Raw genomic sequence first — 20,566 nt, 5'->3', positions numbered from 1 at the left:
AATCACTCTCTCTTACACAATTCAGCTTCTGTTTTTATCCATTACTCCATACTAAATATTTATGCTACATACCTGATTTGAGAGAACACTGGAAGTGGTTTACATACTGGAAAAGTTAGTTTAGGTATGTTGGGAAATTCCATGCCAACTTTGTATAAACAGATTCCTCACGGAAAACAGCTGTGTCACCTACCTCAGAGGTTCTTGACTCTGTGATGAACAGCTCTTTTAGTAATTTAAATGATAATATCTGAATTATATCACATGTGTACAATGGTTACTTATTTCAAGTTTAACTACAGTAAAAATGGAAGCAAAATTCATTAGGCCTAATAAAGGCGTGTTACTATTACCAAAAGTGTACTGATGTACTGCACACATCGCTGGATACCAAAATAATACACATATTTGTAAAGACAGTATTAGCACTGAGTTTATAATAGTTAGAAAGGGACTCATGTGATTCATTAATGCAGTGAAATTCCATGCCATCTTAACATTCATATTTCTGTCATCTGAATACCTGTGTGTGTGTGTGTGTGTGTGTGTGTGTGTTTTTTACTTTGCTTTGTTATTTACCAGTACAATAAGGCTCACTTAAAAGAAAACAACACCTTTTCAACAGAACAGCTTTCCACCTCTACAATTAAAATTTTGAAATCTTAAGTATGAAACAAGTCACTTTAGAAAACAGTTACTGGTAAACTATCCAGTGGGTACAATGAGTGTGGACACTACTGTAAGAAACAAAGTGTGTTCCCTGAATGTTAGTAATTGGAAACCCTTGTTTTAATATTTGACTTCATCTGCATTATTCTGTATTCATTAATTCATAACATTGCAGATAACATGCAATAAACAGAAGGTACTGTATTTTCTTCTAAAACTGATGACAAGAGAGCACACTGCCATACAATTCACAGTGGTTTGCAGAGTATGGATGTAGGTGTGGACAGACAGCACAGAAATATAAGTCTCTAATTCAATAGTTCCTAACACATTTGCCATTACAATCTTCGCACACACACTCTGCCTTGGTATTCAGCAAATAAACAATAATTAAAACATCTGTCACAACAAGAATATGCATATATGAAACATACACAATTCAGGTTTTACTGTAAAATACCAGTAAACCAGAACTAGTTCAGATCTGATGCATGTGGTCCACCATATAAAGAATTGTGTAAATTATGGGGAAAATATTAAGGTAGTCATACATTGCCTTGCTCTTACAAATAAGATCATAAGATGGATGTAAAAAATTTAAGTTTAATTGCAACAATTGACAGATAGTATTCAATTATTGGTATCTTGAGTTCATTCAGTCAGTTGATGTAAATCCTATGTAGTGGGAATATCTTATGTAGGCTTAGTGAGTATGACTCAGTTTTTGTAACTTATTGCAAATATCATAATTATTTTGCAATTTTAGCACAGTAGTCTCACTGACCTGTAGAAGTAATAAAGTTTTTCCCATAAAGGAAAAATGTAAAAGAACCAAGAGATATAACACATGGCTTGTGGCATTGTTTTATCTTTTCAACAAGTATATTCACAAATATATAAAACAAAAATACACTATCAGAATTTAGAAACATTAAATTTCACTTACAAAATGCAACATTGCTGCACAGAGCAGTCTCTCATATATACAAACCATATAATACGTAATACTTCTGTAGTAAAATTAAATACTTTGGTTGAGAAATAAAAGCTCTCAATCTTGCATATGTCTATCACAGAATGCTGTGCATAACACGAACAACATATATTAGATGCGGGCGAGGTAGCGATGAATTATTAAAATTCAACATTATTTAAACACTCTAGCAAATAAATGGACTTTGCACCTAATTACATGAAATCAAATTTCGTTCAGAGGCTGCTGCTTTTGTACACAAACAGAGCACTGTAAGCGAGTTACTAAAAACTGAAAGGCCTCCTGCAACTGCTAAAGCTTTGCTAGCACCACCGCGTAGGAAAAAAACTCGCACACACAGAAACATCAATGAGATCTTCTGTTTTACAGAAAATTATGTTGCTCTCCGTATTACATCTACTGATACGGAGTCCTGGGATTTACGTTTATCATCTCCGAGGTGCTCTTCCCACATTTTACATGGATGAACAGGAACACTATGCCCAGGAAAAGACAGACGGATCCTACGACTATGTAGGCAATGCCAAGAAACGGATTTTTCCCACCTAGTAGCGACGTAGTTGATAATATCATGTATTTCGTGCCATTAAAGGCGTTTACTTGGTAGTTGTATTGAATTCTTAGAGTGTAGTTACCACGAGGTAGTCCATCGACGTAGCCGGTAGCATTATGGTTGACGAGGCGGTAGAGCTTCCTGAACTCGGGCAAGGCTGCAGTTCTCATCCACACAATGAGGTCCTCATTCTGGAAACCGTTGTTCTCCGGGTCGTCTGGATCGAGCTCGTAGACAGGTTTAGCCCAGCGGAGGGGTTTGGCGTAACCCTGGAAGGCTGCAGACAAGTTGCCGTTGGGTGCAGGTGGGTTGCGAAATTTGATTTGCTTGTCAGACGGCCAGGCGATTCCCTTGCGCAGCATTGGGACTTCCTGATTGTCCATCCGGTGTGAAAGAATCGTCAGTTTGTCACTGAAGAGTGAGTTGGCGATAGCACCGCAGGGGGCTATAGGCATTTTGTTGGTAGTGTCGTTCGTGTAGTCGTACGGGCTGCAATCCTTCGAGGGAGGCTGATCGAGTTGGCCCAACAGCTGGTTGTCGTCACGCGACTTTACGTACCGCCGGTGGTTCTGGTAGAAATTGGACAGCCCATAGTACATGTACACCTTGCCGGCGAATTCTTCGGTAAGTGTGAAGTCCTCTTGACAGATGCACGTCCGGTTCTTGTCGATGACGTCGGAGCATCTTTCTGAGCCGTGAACTCGCTTATCCGGCAGGTACTCCTTACACTCGGTGTAATCGAGTGTGAATTCCTTTACTTCGTACGAAAAGTGCAGCAGACCTATACCGACAGGGATGAAGGCGATGCCGATGACAAAGAACGTTGGTAGCACTGTGCCGGCTGTCAATATCGGCTGCCATGCTGCCAACCGTTGCTGTTTGAAGGCGCTGTCTGCAGGTCGCTTAGACTTTACAACCGCCTCGTCGATATTAGTCATCATGGGTGGGTCCGTGCTGTGCTGCGTACTTTAAGCCAGAGAGGTAAAATCCGCGTTACCTTCACTGTCTGTGACACAGGCGACGTTGTAGCCAAAACAGTGGGAATAACGCAGCAATTGTTTGTCACTGCACGCAAGTGCTTTCACCTTGGCCCCAGGCCAGATTTGGCAAACTACTGCTTCACTTTCTGCTCTCGTCGCGAACACAATCACACGCGACCGTACTAAATCAAGCACTAAGAACGACGTCTGTCACTTCGTTCAGTTCGAATCTAGCACAAGAGGTAAACACGATACTGGCATGCATTCGGCAGCACGGCATTCACGTTACCTTGCGACGCCTCCCTTCGACTGACGCGACCTCACTCTTCTGCGCATGCGCAATGGCTGCCGCGGTTCTGACGTCGATATCGCCGATAGGGTGGGGGGGCAGCATACAGCTGTCCCTACATCGTAAGCGCCAGCGCTGGTTTGCGAACTGTGTTCTACAGCTGCCGGTTAATAACTAACGATCGGCAATTATCAGAGGATATTGTGCAGGAATGTAACTCCGTTCTTGATTACGGAGTGATAGCTATCGCGCGTAATTTATTCCAGCATACGACATTTCTAACCGAAAAGCCAGTAGTGCGTTATTAGCTAGTGCTAAATGCTAGCTTTTGCCTTTATTCACGTCTTTTGCTGACATGTTAATTGCCGATTTGAACATCGATGGATGACTCTCACTGACGTCGATTTACAAATAAGAAAAATATGAAAGTGTAGTCGGTGTACGTGGGTCTGACCTCAATTTGCTTTTTATGTCACTGTTGAAAAGGAAACAATGCAATAGTAGTGCTGGTATGATAGTTACTAGAACCTAAAAGAAACGTAATCGTGTAGATCAAGCACCTATAATTTTATACATCGAATATGAAGTATTCGGTCAGTTTGCATCGTTTCTTGCTCTTCTGCTGAAAAGACCCCGCAAGGCTGGAACACTTGATGTGGCGCACTTTGTTGTGCCATTGTATTACTTCTAAGAATTTTAGCTTCCAACTACAGGCAACAGTTTTTTGAAATAGTCAGTTCTATTTAACTGCAAATTTTTGGTCCTGTAAAACCTCCACGAACGATTTCGTCATTAATGTCGTAGGGGCAGGGTTAGAAAGCTGCAGTCCTGCTAGGAAAAAAAATTCAGAAATCGACCTCACTTCCTGACCCGCAAGACGCATACCAGCCGTATTAATTCAGCGTCAGTTTGTAGAAAGCCGAAACAGGTAATGGATAATGGAAACTGACCGTTATATCCAGAGCCATTGTACGTCGAATTTCAAAACAATTTCGTCCACGGCGAAACTAAAACGAGTTTCCCTCGACACTCCCGTCCACTAACTCTAGATTCTGGATACGATTTTGCTCCTGTTACTACAGCACCCTCGCGAGACGTATACTATTTACGTGTTATTATGCATATTGGGTGTCTCTTGTCCCAGTGTCTACATTATTTTGTGCTACTGGTGCTACAACAGCTGTTAATACTGCGAAATGCGAACTCCTCTGCCATGCAGCGAAAACGGTCAGCTTGATGGCCACGAATTTTTGTTGGAAATCCAAAATAAAATTCAATAAATCGGGTTTACTGCCCGTTTGCGTTGTTGGTGGGTCTGTCTCCTGGACATCTGCTATGGTAACAGAGGTCTTAATTAGTCTTTTCCTCGAAGCTTTGTAGAAAAAAAAAGGTTCAAATGGCTCTGAGCGCTATGGGACTTAACGTCTGAGGTCACCAGTGCCCTAGACTTAGAACTACTTAAACCTAAGGACATCACACACCTCCATGCCCGAGGCAGGATTCGAACCTGCGACCGTAGCAATAGCGCGGTTCCGGACTGAAGCGCCTAGAACCGCACGGCCACGACGACCGGCGAAGCTTTGTCCATATTGTTGCAGAAAACTCTCCTTTTCTTATAAAAAGCCTCTTTCGCCATTGCTATCGTGCTTTTAATTTCAGTACCGCTTGCCAGTCGGTTGCTAAACTGCTCTCTAGGTATTTAAAACTTTACGCATTTCTCCATTCAGATTTATCTTTGCCCCTTTATTTCCTTCTAGTGCCATAACTTTTATTGTCTTTGTATTCATTTTTTATTTCGTAACTAGTTCGTTTAGCTTCAGTGGCATCCACTATAACCTGTATTTTTTTCTCATCTGTTGCTAGAAGGACTATGTCGTTTGCAAACTCCATATTCTTCTTCTTCTTCCAGTTATTGCCCCATTGTCATCTAGGGGGTAGGGGTCAGCCATATTTTCTAATTTTACATTGAAAAGGATAGGAGGCACCCACCGTAACTTGTATAGCGGAGGATACGTCCCACTGTATTAGTTGTAAGAGCTTTTTCCCGTTCCATTCTCGGATGAAGCACGGGAAAAATGATTGCTTAAATGTCTCGGTGCCGTAAATAGTATAATCTTATCCTCACGATATCTATGGGTGCGATAAGTAGGGTATTGTAATATATTCCTAGAGTTATCTTTTTAGTATCGGTTCTTGAAACTTTGTTAAAAGACTTTCTCGGGATAGACAGAAACTATCTTGAAATACCTGCCAATTCAGTATCTCTGTGACACTTTCCCACTGTTCAAACTAACCTGCGACCATTCGTGCTGCCCTTCTCTGGATACGTTCAGTATCTCCTGTTAGACCTATTTGACACGGGATCCAAACACTTGAACCATTTTTTAGGGTGGGTTGCAGCAGTGATTTGTAGCCAGCCTCCCTTGTAGATTGATTGCCTATTTCGCAGTATCCTATCAATGAAAAGAAATGTGCCACCTACTTTACATAGACTGAGCCTTTGTCATATTTCTAGTAAGTGTTACACCAGGTCTTTGTATGAACTGACTGATTCCAGTGGCGACTCATTTACATTATAGTCGTAGGATACAAAGTTTTTTCGTTATGTGATGTGCACAATGTTACATTTCTGAACATTTTAAAGCAAATTGCCAATCTTTGCAACACTTTGACATCTGAATATTTATGCAGCTTCTTTCAGACAGTATTTTTGTGCAGTTCATTTGTTATTCCATTTCCTGCGACCCCTTGCTTCCTTCTTGTTGCTGCTGTATGTGCTGACGCCCGTCACATTATCCAGAGAAAACCCCGAATGAAATCTGACACTTGTACGGCACTATTTCAAGAGGGGCATAACCCCGGAGATCCAAACGTGTAAAGCGTTCAGTTCAGAGAGGCCATAAAGTCTGGTGGGTTACAATAATGTATATTCTCGGAATTAAAAAGTTGATGTGAAATTTCAATTGACCCCCGCCCTTCCTTTAATGAGATTTGGTGAGATTCTGCGGGACCCTTACTCCACGCCCTATTAAGAGCTCACATAATTAATGGACGCCCCATTATCAGATATGCTAGGAAGCAGGCACAGGACGAATTCAGAGACGCGCTGCTAGCGTGTAACACGTCGGTAAAGCCTGTAAGAAAGTGTAACACAAGTGCTCGTGGAATTGCAATGGGAAGCCTCGGAAGAGAGATGACGTAGTTAACGCTGGGTAAGTTTTGGGAACCTGTGGTCGAAGAAGACTGTGTGACCATCACGTTCACACCGTCGCGTACCTCCCGTACGGATCATAAGGAAGACAGGAACGATTGGAGCGCGTACGGAGACACACAAATAACACACGAATGGAACAGGACAGAAAATCGATAATACTGCTGCCACGTTTCCTCTGCCATGCACTGTAAAGTGGCTTGTGGCCTGTGCGGAGAGGTAGACCTCCATTTTATACAAACCACTGTTACTTTTCACGCAAGGAAGTTTCACAGTTGCATTATTAATTCTGAAAAATAAATTTATATTAATTAGATTTATTGCACTTTTATGTGAAATATACTATCGGAAAAAGTCGCAACACCAAAAAGCAATAATGTAGGGTACTGAAATTTCCGGAATACATTTGTCTACAGGGTAGTCCATTGATAGTGACCGGGCCAAATATCTCACGAAATAGGCATCAAACGAAAAAACTACAAAGAACGGAACTTGTCTAGCTTGAAGGGGGAAACCAGATGGCGCAATGGTTGGCCCGCTAGATGGCGCTGCCATAGGTCGAACGGATATCAACTGCGTTTTTTTTAAAAATAGGAACCCCCATTTTTTATTACATATTCGTGTAATACCTAAAAAAATATGAATGTTTTAGTTGGACCGATGTTACTACAAGATGTTTCACTGCATGACAGAATGGCGATGTATTTCCAACATGATGGATGTCCGGCACATAGCTCGCGTGCGGTTGAAGCGGTATTGAATAGCATATTTCATGACAGGTGGATTGGTCGTCGAAGCACCATACCGTGGCCCGCACGTTCACCGGAATCTGACGTCCCCGGATTTCTTTCTGTGGGGAAAGTTGAAGGATATTTGCTATCGTGATCCACCGATAACGCCTGACAACATGCGTCAGCGCATTGTCAATGCATGTGCGAACATTACGGAAGGCGAAATACTCGCTGTTGAAAGGAATGTCGTTACACGTATTGCCAAATGCATTGAGGTTGACGTACACCATTTTGAGCATTTATTGCATTAATGTGGAATTTACAGGTAATCACGCTGTAACAGCATGCGTTCTCAGAAATGATAAGTTCACAAAGGTACATGTATCACACTGGAAAAACCGAAATAAAATGTTCAAACGTACCTACGTTCTGTATTTTAATTTCAAAAACCTACCTGTTACCAATTGTTCGTCTAAAATTCTGAGCCATATGTTTGTGACTATTAGAGCGCCATCTATCACAAAGCAAAAAGTGGTCCAACTAAAACATTCATATTTCTTTATGTACTACACCAATATGCAATAAAAATGGGGGTTCCTATTTAAAAAAAAAAAACGCAGTTGATATTCGTTTGACCTATGGGAGCGCCATGTAGCGGGCCAACCATAGCGCCATCTGGTTTCCCCCTTCAAGCTAGACAAGTTTCGTTCTTTGTAGTTCTTTCGCTTGACGCTTATTTCGTGAGATATTTGGTCCGGTCACAATCAATGGACCATCCTGTATACGTATTTAACATTGCAAGTTCACAGGTTAACGTAAGCGCTAGATAAGCCCTTTCGTCCAGACCACCTAACCATGAATTATACGAGACTAAGTCAATTATTATCCGCAAAGTAGTTATAAAATTTTATTGTTATCAAATAGGAAACTTACAAGAACATCATTTTTCGACATAGTCTCCTTGCGTTTCAACGCACTTGGTCCATCGTTGTACAAGCTTCCTGATGCCCCCATAAAAGAGTGTTCTCGGTTGAGCTGAGAGGCAATAATGCACCGCTTCTTTCACTGCTCCGTCCGAGGCAAATCGACAGCCCCTTAATGCCTGTTTGAGTGGACCAAACAAGTGATAGAAGGGGCAAGATCAGGACTATATGGAGGATGATCCAGTACTTCAAATTTGAGTTTCTGGAGCGTTTCAGCAGTGTGGGCAGCAGTATGCGGACGGGCATTGTGCAACAACACAACACAACACCTTTTGACAGCAATCCCCGGCGTTTGCTTCGAATTGCATGCGTTAGCCTGGCAGTAAGCATCTCACTGTAACATATACTGTTTATTTTTGTGCTCCTTTCCCCATAATGTTCCAGCACTGGACCTTGAGCGTCCCAAGAAACCGTAAGTATCAGTTTTCCTGTGGTCGAATCACCAGACTGACGTTCAAATATGCAATCAGGTGCCTGAGATAACCACGAGTGTGATCCTGCTGTCATACGAACTCGCAACCCTGATCCTCAAGGTATAGGTCCAGTGTGTGTACCACGCAGACAGGTTGGTTGCATCTACACTACTGGCCATTAAAATTGCTACACCAAGAAGAAATGCAGATGATAAATGGTATTCGTTGGGCAAATATATTATACTAGAACTGACGTGTGATTACATTTTCACGCAATTTGGGTGCATAGATCCTGAGAAATCAGTACCCAGAACAACCACCTCTGGGCGTAATAACGGCCTTGATATGCCTGGGCATTGAGTCAAACAGAGCTCGGATGGCGTGTACAGGTACAGTTGCCCATCCAGCTTCAACATGATACCACAGTTCATCAAGAGTAGTGACTGGCGTATTGTGACGAGCCAGTTGCTCGTCCACCATTGACCAGACGTTTTCAGTAGGTGAGAGATCTGGAGAATGTGCTAGCCAGGGCAGCAGTCGAACATTTTCTGTGTCCAGAAAGGCCCGTACAGGACCTGCAACATGCGGTCGTGCATTATCCTGCTGAAATGTAGGGTTTCGCAGGGATCGAATCAAGGGTAGAGCTACGTGTAGTAACACATCTGAAATGTAACGTCCATTGTTCAAAGTGCCATCAATGCGAACAAGAGGTGACCGATACGTGTAACCAATGGCATCCCATACCATCACGCCGGGTGATACTCCAGTATGGCGATGACGAATACGCGCTTCCAATGTGCATTCTTCGCGATATCGCCAAACACGGATGTGACCATCATGATGGTGTAAACAGAACCTGGATTCATCCGAAAAAAATAACGTTTTGTTATTCGTGCAACCAGGTTCGTCGTTGAGAACACCATCGCAGGCGCTCCTGTGTGTGATGCAGCGTCAAGGGTTACTGCAGCCATGGTCACCGAGCTGATAGTCCGTGCTGCTGCAAACGTTGCCGAACTGTTCGTGCAGATGGTTGCTGTCTTGCAAACGTCCCCATCTGTTGACTCAGGGATAGAGACGTGGCTGCACGATCCGTTACAGCCATTGGGATAAGTTACCTTTCATCTCGACTGCTAGTGATACGAGGCCGTTGGGATCCAGCACGGCGTTCCGTATTACCCTCCTGAACCCACCGATTCCATATACTGCTAACAATCATTGGATCTCGACCAACGCGAGCAGCAATGTCGCGATACGATAAACCGCAATCGCGATAGGCTACAATCCGACCTTTATCAAAGTCGGAAACGTGATGGTACGCATTTCTCCTCCTTATACGAGGCATCACAACAACGTTTCACCAGGCAACGCCGGTCAACTGCTGTTTGTGTATGAGAAATCGGTTGGAAACTTCCCTCATGTCAGCACGTTGCAGGTGTCGCCACCGGCGCCAACCTGGTGTGAATGCTCTGAAAAGCTAATCATTTGCGTATCACAGCATCATCTTCCTGTCGGTTAAATTTCGCGTCTGTAGCAATTTTAATGGCCAGTAGTGTAATACACGGCCATCACTGGTGGCATCGAGGCAGAACCAGATTTCTTCTTCCCTCCAATGAGTTCTCGCTTGGCACCACTGAAGTCGCAGATGGCGATGGTTTGAGGTCAGTGGAATGCACGGTGCAGGTCGTCTGTGTCGGAGCTGTCCTTGAAGTCATCGATTTGTAACAGTTCGTTGTGTCGCTGTGGTGCCACCTGCTGCAGAGCCCCACACCGAACACGGTGGTCGTCCCTTTATATAGTGCGACGTGGCCATCCGGAGCCCGGTCTTCTTGCGACCGTATATTCTCGCGACTACCGCTCCCAGCAATCATGTACCGTGGCTATATTCCTGCCAACTCTTTCTACAATATCGCAGAAGAAATATCGAGCTTCTCGTAGCCATATTACAATCATGTACCGTGGCTATATTCCTGCCAACTCTTTCTACAATATCACAGAAGAAATATCAAGCTTCTCGTAGCCATATTACAGGACTTCGTTCAAACTCAGTGAGATGTTGGTAATGGCGTCATTACCGCCTTAAAAGCATCCTTCATTAATATCAACTCACCACGTCGAATCTCAAAGGTATGTTACGCTCACGGCGTTTCGAGTGAGTATTTAAAGCAAACTTGATTTGCATAATAATGACGCTACTAGCGCCACTCTTATGCGACTGACGCGAAATTTGAATAATCATCTTTAAGATGTAGAAACACGCTTACCAACTTTCGTTTATGTCGCACAACCCCGTCTCGGTGCTGAAATATTTTTTCCGCCATTGTGTACGAGGGTAATCCAATTATTATCCGCAATTTAGTTATATTTTTGTTTATTTTGGTAGTACTGTCATTTTACGTTGATGACGCATGCTGTTTATTTGTTGTTGTTGTGGTCTTCAGTCCTGAGACTAGTTTGATGCAGCTCTCCATGCTACTCTATCCTGTGCAAGCTTCTTCATCTCCCAGTACCTACTGCAACCTACATCCTTTTGAATCTGCTTAGTGTATTCATCTCTTGGTCTCCCTCTACAGTTTTTACCTTCCACGCTGCCCTCCAATACTAAATTGGTGATCCCTTGATGCCTCAGAACATGTCCTACCAACCGATCCCTTCTTCTAGTCAAGTTGTGCCACAAACTCCTCTTCTCCCCAATTCTATTCAATACCTCCTCATTAGTTATGTGATCTACCCTTCTAATCTTCAGCATCCTTCTGTAGCACCACATTTCGAAAGCTTCTATTCTCTTATTGTCCAAACTATTTATCGTCCATGTTTCACTTCCATACACGGCTACACTCCATACAAATACTTTCAGAAACGACTTCCTGACATTTAAATCTATACTCGATGTTAACAAATTTCTCTTCTTCAGAAACGCTTTCCTTGCCATTGCCAGTCTACGTTTTATATCCTCTCTACTTCGACCATCATCAGTTATTTTGCTCCCCAAATATCAAAACTCCTTTACTACTTTAAGTGTCTCATTTCCTAATCTAATTCCCTCAGCATCACCTGACTTAATTCGACTACATTCCATTATCCTCGTTTTGCTTTTGTTGATGTTCATCTTATATCCTCCTCTCAAGACACTGTCCATTCCGTTCAACTGCTTTTCCAAGTCCTTTGCTGTCTCTGACAGAATTACAATGTCATCGGCGAACCTCAGAGTTTTTATTTCTTCTTCATGGATTTTAATACCTACTCCGGATTTTTCTTTTGTTTCTTTTAATGCTTGCTCAATATACAGATTGAATAACATTCGGAAAGGCTACAACTCTATCTCACTCCCTTCCCAACCACTGCTTCCCTTTCATGTCCCTCGACTCTTATAAACACCATCTGGTTTCTGTACAAATTGTAAATAGCCTTTCGCTCCCTGTATTTTACCCCTGCCGCCTTCAAGGAACGAAAGGCTATCTACAATTTGTACAGAAACCAGATGGCAGATATTTGTTGTTATACCTTTGCAATTTTCATGCTGCTAGGTTAGTTTTGTTATCGCTGCCGTGCTGTTAGTCATGGCTGCTCCGCTGTCTATTTTCACCAAAGAAGAGCAACGTTCAGTGATCCGGTTTTTTTTATTTTTTTATTTTTTTTAATGCGTGATCGGAAGGCGTATCAGGGGCTGAAATTCATCGAAGACTTTCGGTGCGGTACGGGAACAGTGTTTTGCCACAAAGAAGTGTCTACGAGTGGACTGCAAAATTGCGAAATGGTCGCACAAGTGTTACGCACGATGGTGGAGCCGGACGACCGTTTACCGCCACAAATGAAGAAACCATTGAGCGTTCACCTGAAATGATTCTCTTAGACAGACGATTAACTATTGACGAAGTGGCACATCGTCTGCAGATTAGTCACGGTTCTGCCTAGGAAATCATCCACAACAGACTTGGGTTTCATAAAGTTAGTGCAAGTTGGGTCTCAAAACAACTCACACAGCTGCATAAACAAAAGCGCTTGGACATCTGCAAAAAATGTTTGGATCGCTATGGTAACGAAGGGACAACAATTTAGACAGGATCTTTATTGGTGACGAAACATGGATCCATCATTACGAGGCGGAAATGGTTCAAAAGGCTCTGAGCACTATGGCACTTATCATCTATGGTCATCAGTCCCCTAGAACTTAGAACTACTTAAACCTAACTAACCTAAGGACATCACACAACACCCAGTCATCACGAGGCAGAGAAAATCCCTGACCCCGCCGGGAATCGAACCCGGGAACCGGGTGTGGGAAGCGAGAACGCTACCGCACGACCACGAGCTGCGGACACGAGGCGGAGAGTAAACGGCACAGTGTGGAATGGAAACATCCAAAAAATGGTTCGAATGGCTCTGAGCACTATGGGACTTAACTTCTGAGGTCGTCAGTTCTCTAGAACTTAGAACTAGTTAAACCTAGCACGAGGCAGGATTCGAACCTGCGACCGTAGCGGTCGCGCGGTTCCAGAGTGTAGCGCCCAGAACCGCTCGGCCGCTCCGGCCGACGGAAGCATCCAAATTCGCCGTGCAAGAAAAAGTTCAAGACCCAACCATCCGCAGGAAAACTCATCCTCACGGTTTTTTGGGACGCCAAGGTCCAGTGCTGGAACATCATGGGGAAAGGGGCACAACAATAAACAGTATATGTTACTGTGAGATGCTTACTGCCAGGCTAAAACATGCACTTCGAAGCAAACGCCGAGGATTGCTGTCAAAAGATGTTGTGTTGTTGCACGACAATGCCCGTCCGCATACTGCTGCCCACACTGCTGAAACGCTCCAGAAACTCAAATTTGAAGTGCTGGATCGTCCTCCACATAGTCCCGATCTTGCCCCTTCTATCACTTGTTTGGTCCACTCAAACAGGCATTAAGGGGCCATCGATTTGCCTCGGACGAAGCAGTGAAAAAAGCGGTGCATTCCTGCCTCGCAGCTCAACCGAGAACACTCTTTTATGAAGTCATCAGGAAGCTTGTACAACGATGGACCAAGTGCGTTGAAACGCAAGGAGACTATGTCGAAAAATGATGTTCTTGTAAGTTTCCTATTTGATAACAATAAAATTTTATAACTACTTTGCGGATAATAATTGACTTACTCTCGTATAATTCATGGTTAGGTGGTCTGGACCGTTTTGCATCCAAGAGTATTTGCTATTTGTGGTCATTGTTGAGCCTGCAGCTAATGAGGTGGTCATTCCACTAATCCGTCGAAAGTGGAATGAGATAAGCATCGTTGTCCGCCCATAACGGTGCATTCACTGCCGCCGGAGCCCTCTGCTGTTGACTACACCGGATGCGGTGCGCTGGGGCGTGCGGTATTCATACGGTGTACTGAAAAACGCGCCCAGTGAGATTCGCGCCCAGAAAGGGTCGAGGACGGGTCCGCTAATCCCCTTGCCCGGCAGACAAAAGAGTTGAGGCGCGCTACCTGTTGGTTTCCGAGCTGGATATTTCAGCCGTCAGACAGAGAGAGAGAGAGAGAATTATGTTTCTACCACACACCACTACAAACTGCAGTAAATACAAGAGATTACATTCTTTTGCTTCACTTGCAATACCATTCAGCAGTCATTATCAATATCATTTTCATTATAACAACTACACTTCTTGAATACTTAGAAATATCAAGTGACTCTATACTTGGCGATTAGTAGTTTCACTTAATTTTAACTCTTAATTTATAAAAACTAGCGAGGAATTGGGGTGGCGACTCTTGAATGAGAAGTATAATTGTAAAGGGTTGACTCTGAAAAGGGTTCGCTTTTGTTTTGGTGCATTGTAAAACACATATACTGTATTTTAAAAATAATCTGCTTTCCATCACACTTTATCCAAGCTTTGGACTGTCTAAAGAGTAAAAGTGATTTAGGCGTGTTTAAAATCAGCTTATAAGCATCGTCAATATTTTTTTAATTTTTATTATTTTTATATAAGTTACTATTTACATTTGAACACTATTGTATCTATATACGTCTTCTGATAAATTCAGTCAAGTTTCTGTTGGTAGGATATGGCTTTCAAGCAATCCTTGATCTCACCATCCTCTCCGTATTTTTTTTTTACTATTTTTCCCAACCTTTCATCACGTTTCATGTAGACTGTTTTCTTCCGTTTACCTTCCATACTCAGTTCTGCCCTCATTAAGACGCACGCTGAATTTTCTGCTTCTCTTTTCAAACATCTAATAACATCATTAATTTTCGGATTTGCTTTAGCAAGCACGTTATTAATTTTGTGGTGCCAACCTTCTACAGCGTTGGTTGTTCGGTGGCGCCGTTTGTAGCAACTCCAAAGGTTGATAGGGGTTTCTTCATTTTCCAACCATCTGTCTACGAAGTAGTCAAAAAATTCAGAAAGTTTGGGGATATCTGGTGCTCGTGAATGTATCTTCAGCCAACCATCATATACATCTTCAGGCCGTAGAAACGCCAGCGCAGCACACATGCGAACACGTTGTCTCACTTCTTCGTTTTCTTTGTATTCATGAGTAAGTCCTAGCTCTTGAACTTTTCTCCAGAGACACTTTTTCATGTGGAAATAACATCCATGCACTTCAGCTGTCGGAAATACAACTTTAATTGCTGAAATCGCAGCTGATTCGAAGTCTACAGTCACGTTTGCAGGTTTCCATTCTGGAATTTTTTCTATCAGATTTCGGAAAAGACGGACGTACGTCTCTTTTCTTTTGTTTGGCCGTAGTGCAAAAGCAACTGGATAGATGTTTGTCTCATTATTTGTACTCCCAAAGTCGGCGTGAATGGCGTATATTTGCGAAAACTGTTTGCTGCAGCACTTGAACGTACCATCCATAAAAAAGTCCTTATGGTCGCCGGTTCGAATCCTGCCTCGGGCATGGATGTGTGTGATGTCCTTAGGTTAGTTAGGTTTAAGTAGTTCTAAGTTCTAGGGGACTTATGACCACAGATGATGAGTCCCATAGTGCTCAGAGCCATTTTTGAAAAAAGTCTTGTTTACTCCTTAGAGCCTCTCTTCCTGCCCTTCCGCTAAAAACTAATATCCTCTCTCCTAGTTTGTCGTCGCTTAACAGAAAACTGCTGCCATCGTTCATAGCTAGTAAATCTGCCTTTAGGTCAATTTCTTCTCTTGTCGGTGGATCTCTGTCATTTCCCTGTGATTTTGCCTGCTGGTAGTACAAAGCTCTCTTCGTTGCTTGCTGCTCTGGCATTTCAATGACAAAATCATAGCCTCGATTATGCAGGCAACCCAGCTCCTCTGAATATATTTTTGAAACAGACGTCTCTTCGTTTCTTGCCCTCTTCTTTGCGTGATTCAAAGTCTTCCTTACTTCCAACCGAGCGACATCCGGAGGTCCACATTGATGCTCGAATGAAAAAAGCACTGTCGAATCCTTCGTTTTCAGCATTCCTCGGCAGTGGTTTGCTCTCTGTCTTGAAGAGCGCCACGTTACTGTTCCATCTTCTTCAGTTCTCTTCACTATGTAAGAATAACCTTCGTAGTGGCAACATGGCTTACCGTGATTAATGGTTGAAAATTCCATATCTGAACTACTGTGTCAAAAATACACGAATCGCGCGATGTGAACTTATCGACAGCCGGAGTGGCACTAAGGCTGTGTTTGTGTACCAGACAGTCGGCGGCTGTGCCTATTACGAGGGGGGGGGGGGGGGCGGCAGGTCCCTGTGTCCGAGGAGCAGGTAGTTTAGGGTGATTAGGACGGCCCGGGCGCGAGTAAGCCCGACACAAAGGGAGCAGGTATTGGGCGCGAATCTCACACATTTCTTGTTGGGCGCGAATCTCACTGGGCGCGATTTTCATAGATTCCTTCATACATCTCTCCCGGGCCTTGTCGACTTTCGCGACCATGGAGCCGCTACTCCTCACTTAAGTAGCCGTTCCTCTGACAGTGCCGGGAATTAAACGTAGATCGTCCTCCTCGCAGTCACACACACACACACACACACACACACTGTAACCACTTTTTTTTTTTCCTTCGGGAGAACAGCCATTGCTTGGAGGGGTTAAGACAAAGTTCTTGAAAACGGCCACAAGTCTCACTTTGTATTTTTTATTTACTGGCTTCACTCTTCAAAAATGGTTCAGATGGCCCTGAGCACTATAGGACTTAACATCTGAGGTCATCAGTCCCCTAGAACTTAGACCTACTTACCTAATTAACCTAAGGACACCACACACACCCATGCCCGAGACAGAATTCGAAACTGCGACCGTAGCGGTCGCGCGGTTCCAGACTGAAGTGTCTAGAACTGCTCGGCTACAGTGGCTGGCGCTTCGCTCTTCAAATGAACAAGACCATCATCAAAATATACACTGGAAGAGAAACAAATTGAGATAATGCGGAACACTTACATTGAGATTAACTAAAGTACATATTCTACACTCCTGGAAATGGAAAAAAGAACACATTGACACCGGTGTGTCAGACCCACCATACTTGCTCCGGACACTGCGAGAGGGCTGTACAAGCAATGATCACACGCACGGCACAGCGGACACACCAGGAACCGCGGTGTTGGCCGTCGAATGGCGCTAGCTGCGCAGCATTTGTGCACCGCCGCCGTCAGTGTCAGCCAGTTTGCCGTGGCATACGGAGCTCCATCGCAGTCTTTAACACTGATAGCATGCCGCGACAGCGTGGACGTGAACCGTATGTGCAGTTGACGGACTTTGAGCGAGGGCGTATAGTGGGCATGCGGGAGGCCGGGTGGACGTACCGCCGAATTGCTCAACACGTGGGGCGTGAGGTCTCCACAGTACATCGATGTTGTCGCCAGTGGTCGGCGGAAGGTGCACGTGCCCGTCGACCTGGGACCGGACCGCAGCGACGCACGGATGCACGCCAAGACCGTAGGATCCTACGCAGTGCCGTAGGGGACCGCACCGCCACTTCCCAGCAAATTAGGGACACTGTTGCTCCTGGGGTATCGGCGAGGACCATTCGCAACCGTCTCCATGAAGCTGGGCTACGGTCCCGCACACCGTTAGGCCGTCTTCCGCTCACGCCCCAACATCGTGCAGCCCGCCTCCAGTGGTGTCGCGACAGGCGTGAATGGAGGGACGAATGGAGACGTGTCGTCTTCAGCGATGAGAGTCGCTTCTGCCTTGGTGCCAATGATGGTCGTATGCGTGTTTGGCGCCGTGCAGGTGAGCGCCACAATCAGGACTGCATGCGACCGAGGCACACAGGGCCAACACCCGGCATCATGGTGTGGGGAGCGATCTCCTACACTGGCCGTACACCACTGGTGATCGTCGAGGGGACACTGAATAGTGCACGGTACATCCAAACCGTCATCGAACCCATCGTTCTACCATTCCTAGACCGGCAAGGGAACTTGCTGTTCCAACAGCACAATGCACATCCGCATGTATCCCGTGCCACCCAGCGTGCTCTAGAAGGTGTAAGTCAACTACCCTGGCCAGCAAGATCTCCGGATCTGTCCCCCATTGAGCATGTTTGGGACTGGATGAAGCGTCGTCTCACGCTGTCTGCACGTCCAGCACGAACGCTGGTCCAACTGAGGCGCCAGGTGGAAATGGCATGGCAAGCCGTTCCACAGGACTACATCCAGCATCTCTACGATCGTCTCCATGGGAGAATAGCAGCCTGCATTGCTGCGAAAGGTGGATATACACTGTACTAGTGCCGACATTGTGCATGCTCTGTTGCCTGTGTCTATGTGCCTGTGGTTCTGTCAGTGTGATCATGTGATGTATCTGACCCCAGGAATGTGTCAATAAAGTTTCCCCTTCCTGGGACAATGAATTCACGGTGTTCTTATTTCAATTTCCAGGAGTGTATTTCCAGTATCGTGTCAATTAGTAGATCGAATGGGAAACATAGTTTTAAAGCTTACAGGAAGCCTACATATTCAGGTATAATTACTAGGAATAATTCAAATCATCCCATCCAGTACACAAAAATAGGATATTTCAATTCAGCTTTACACAGAATGTTACATTTACCACTTATAGATGAAGACAGAGCTACAGAATTACAGACAATCAAAAAGATAGTATTAAGGAAGAATTACCAAGGACGTGAAAAATGAAATTGTACCACACTATACAGAGAAATATTAAACGAAAGAAAAACAATTGTATAAGCAAGCCAGTAGAAAAGAAAAGGTACATTACACTCACATACAAAGGTATAGTAATCATATAGCGAGATGTTTCCCAAGACAAAAAGTTAAACCAGCATTTCGAACTAGCAACTCCCATAGACATGCACTAATGCCCAAAGACTGTGTATATAAGGAAAAATATAAAAATCCTGAACTGTATAAAATGAATCGCCAAAATTGTCAGAGCACGTGCATTGGCCAAACTGGAAGAGTGTTTAAAATACGCTATAAGGAACGCAGAAATCTAATTTCGAATCGCAAAGCATTCGGCGAATATTTGAAAACAACTAAACATACATTGAGATTCAAGATAGTATGAAAACTATCCTCGCCGCAAAGATCCTCTTTTAAATGTTTTGGAAGAATTGGAAATTCTCGTAGAAAAGAAGAGCAACGCGAAAAATTTATTAAATGAACAAAAGGAGTTTAATTTGAATGGGTTCTTCCAGTTATTTGATAAAGTACAGTAGATAAGCAACGGAAATATAATTCCTGCCGTGTGTTCCTAACAGAAATATTTTTAAAAACGGTTGTGTTGAACGCATTTCTGTAAAGATATTTTCAAATACGTATTTTTTAATGTATTTTGAAAGATATTTTAATTTTTACAGATATACTTGTATTTTTTGAAAGATAAGCAGACATGTACAGATGTGAAATGCCTATAGACACACCCATAAAAGAGGCGATTAAAATGTAAATTATCTGTGGATACACTATACCTTGGACGATACAGGTACTGTTATACAGTCAATTTCACCTTTGCGCTGTCAATGTCATCATTTACTACTGTACTTAAAATGTAAGTGTAAGTACTGTAGTACAGCCAGTTTAATCTTTAGAGGTGTCAGCTAACTTAAAACGCAATCTTTAATGCTATCAGCTAACTTTGAACGGAAGTTAAAAAAATGGTTCAAATGGCTCTGAGCACTATGGGACTTAACATCAGTCCCCTAGAACTTAGAACTACTTAAACCTAACCAACCTAAGGAAAGCACACAACACCCAGCCATCACGAGGCAGAAAAATCCCTGACCCCGCCGGGAATCGAACCCAGGAACCCGGGCGTGGGAAGCGAGAACGCTACCGCACGACCACGAGATGCAGGCTGAACGGAAGTTACCGTACTGGAAATATTATACCGGGTGATCAAAAAGTCAGTATAAATTTGAAAACTGAATAAATCACGGAATAATGTAGATAGAGAGGTACACATTGACACAAATTCTTGGAATGACATGGGGTATTATTAGAATCAAAAAAATACAAAAGTTCAAAAAATGTCCGACATATGGCGTTTCATCTGATCAGAATAGCAATAATTAGCATAACAAAGTAAGACAAAGCAAAGATGATGTTCTTTACAGTAAATGCTCAATACGTCCACCATCATTCCTCAACAGTAGCTGTTGTCCAGGAATAATGTTGTGAACAGCACTGTAAAGCATGTCCGGGGTTATGGTGAGGCATTGGCGTCGGATGTTGTCTTTCAGCATCCCTAGAGATGTCGGTCGATCACGATACACTTGCGACTTCAGGTAACCCCAAAGCCAATAGCTGCACGGACTGAGGTCTGGGGACCTGGGA

At 43.7% G+C, this 20,566-nt stretch overlaps 2 protein-coding genes across 2 annotated transcripts in view; one reads left to right on the top strand and one right to left on the bottom strand.

The window, feature by feature from the left end:
- Positions 1–20,566, top strand: part of LOC124550937 (centrosomal protein of 164 kDa) — a 635,732-nt gene that overhangs the window by 309,692 nt on the left and 305,474 nt on the right. The gene's annotated exons all lie outside the window — the stretch shown is intronic.
- LOC124550938 (cell cycle control protein 50A) lies at positions 168–3,519 on the bottom strand. The gene has a single exon (XM_047125746.1). The coding sequence runs from the start codon at positions 3,155–3,157 to the stop codon at positions 2,060–2,062; it is 1,098 nt and encodes a 365-aa protein (XP_046981702.1). The 5' UTR covers positions 3,158–3,519; the 3' UTR covers positions 168–2,059.

This window comes from Schistocerca americana, chromosome 9, assembly GCF_021461395.2.
Source record: "Schistocerca americana isolate TAMUIC-IGC-003095 chromosome 9, iqSchAmer2.1, whole genome shotgun sequence".
Lineage (NCBI taxonomy): Eukaryota > Metazoa > Arthropoda > Insecta > Orthoptera > Acrididae > Schistocerca > Schistocerca americana.
This window is presented reverse-complemented; position numbering and strand designations above follow the sequence as displayed.

Excerpts from the sequence above, each read along its gene's own strand:
- LOC124550938 (XM_047125746.1), bottom strand. The coding sequence starts at position 3,157 with ATGATGACTAATATCGACGAGGCGGTTGTAAAGTCTAAGCGACCTGCA.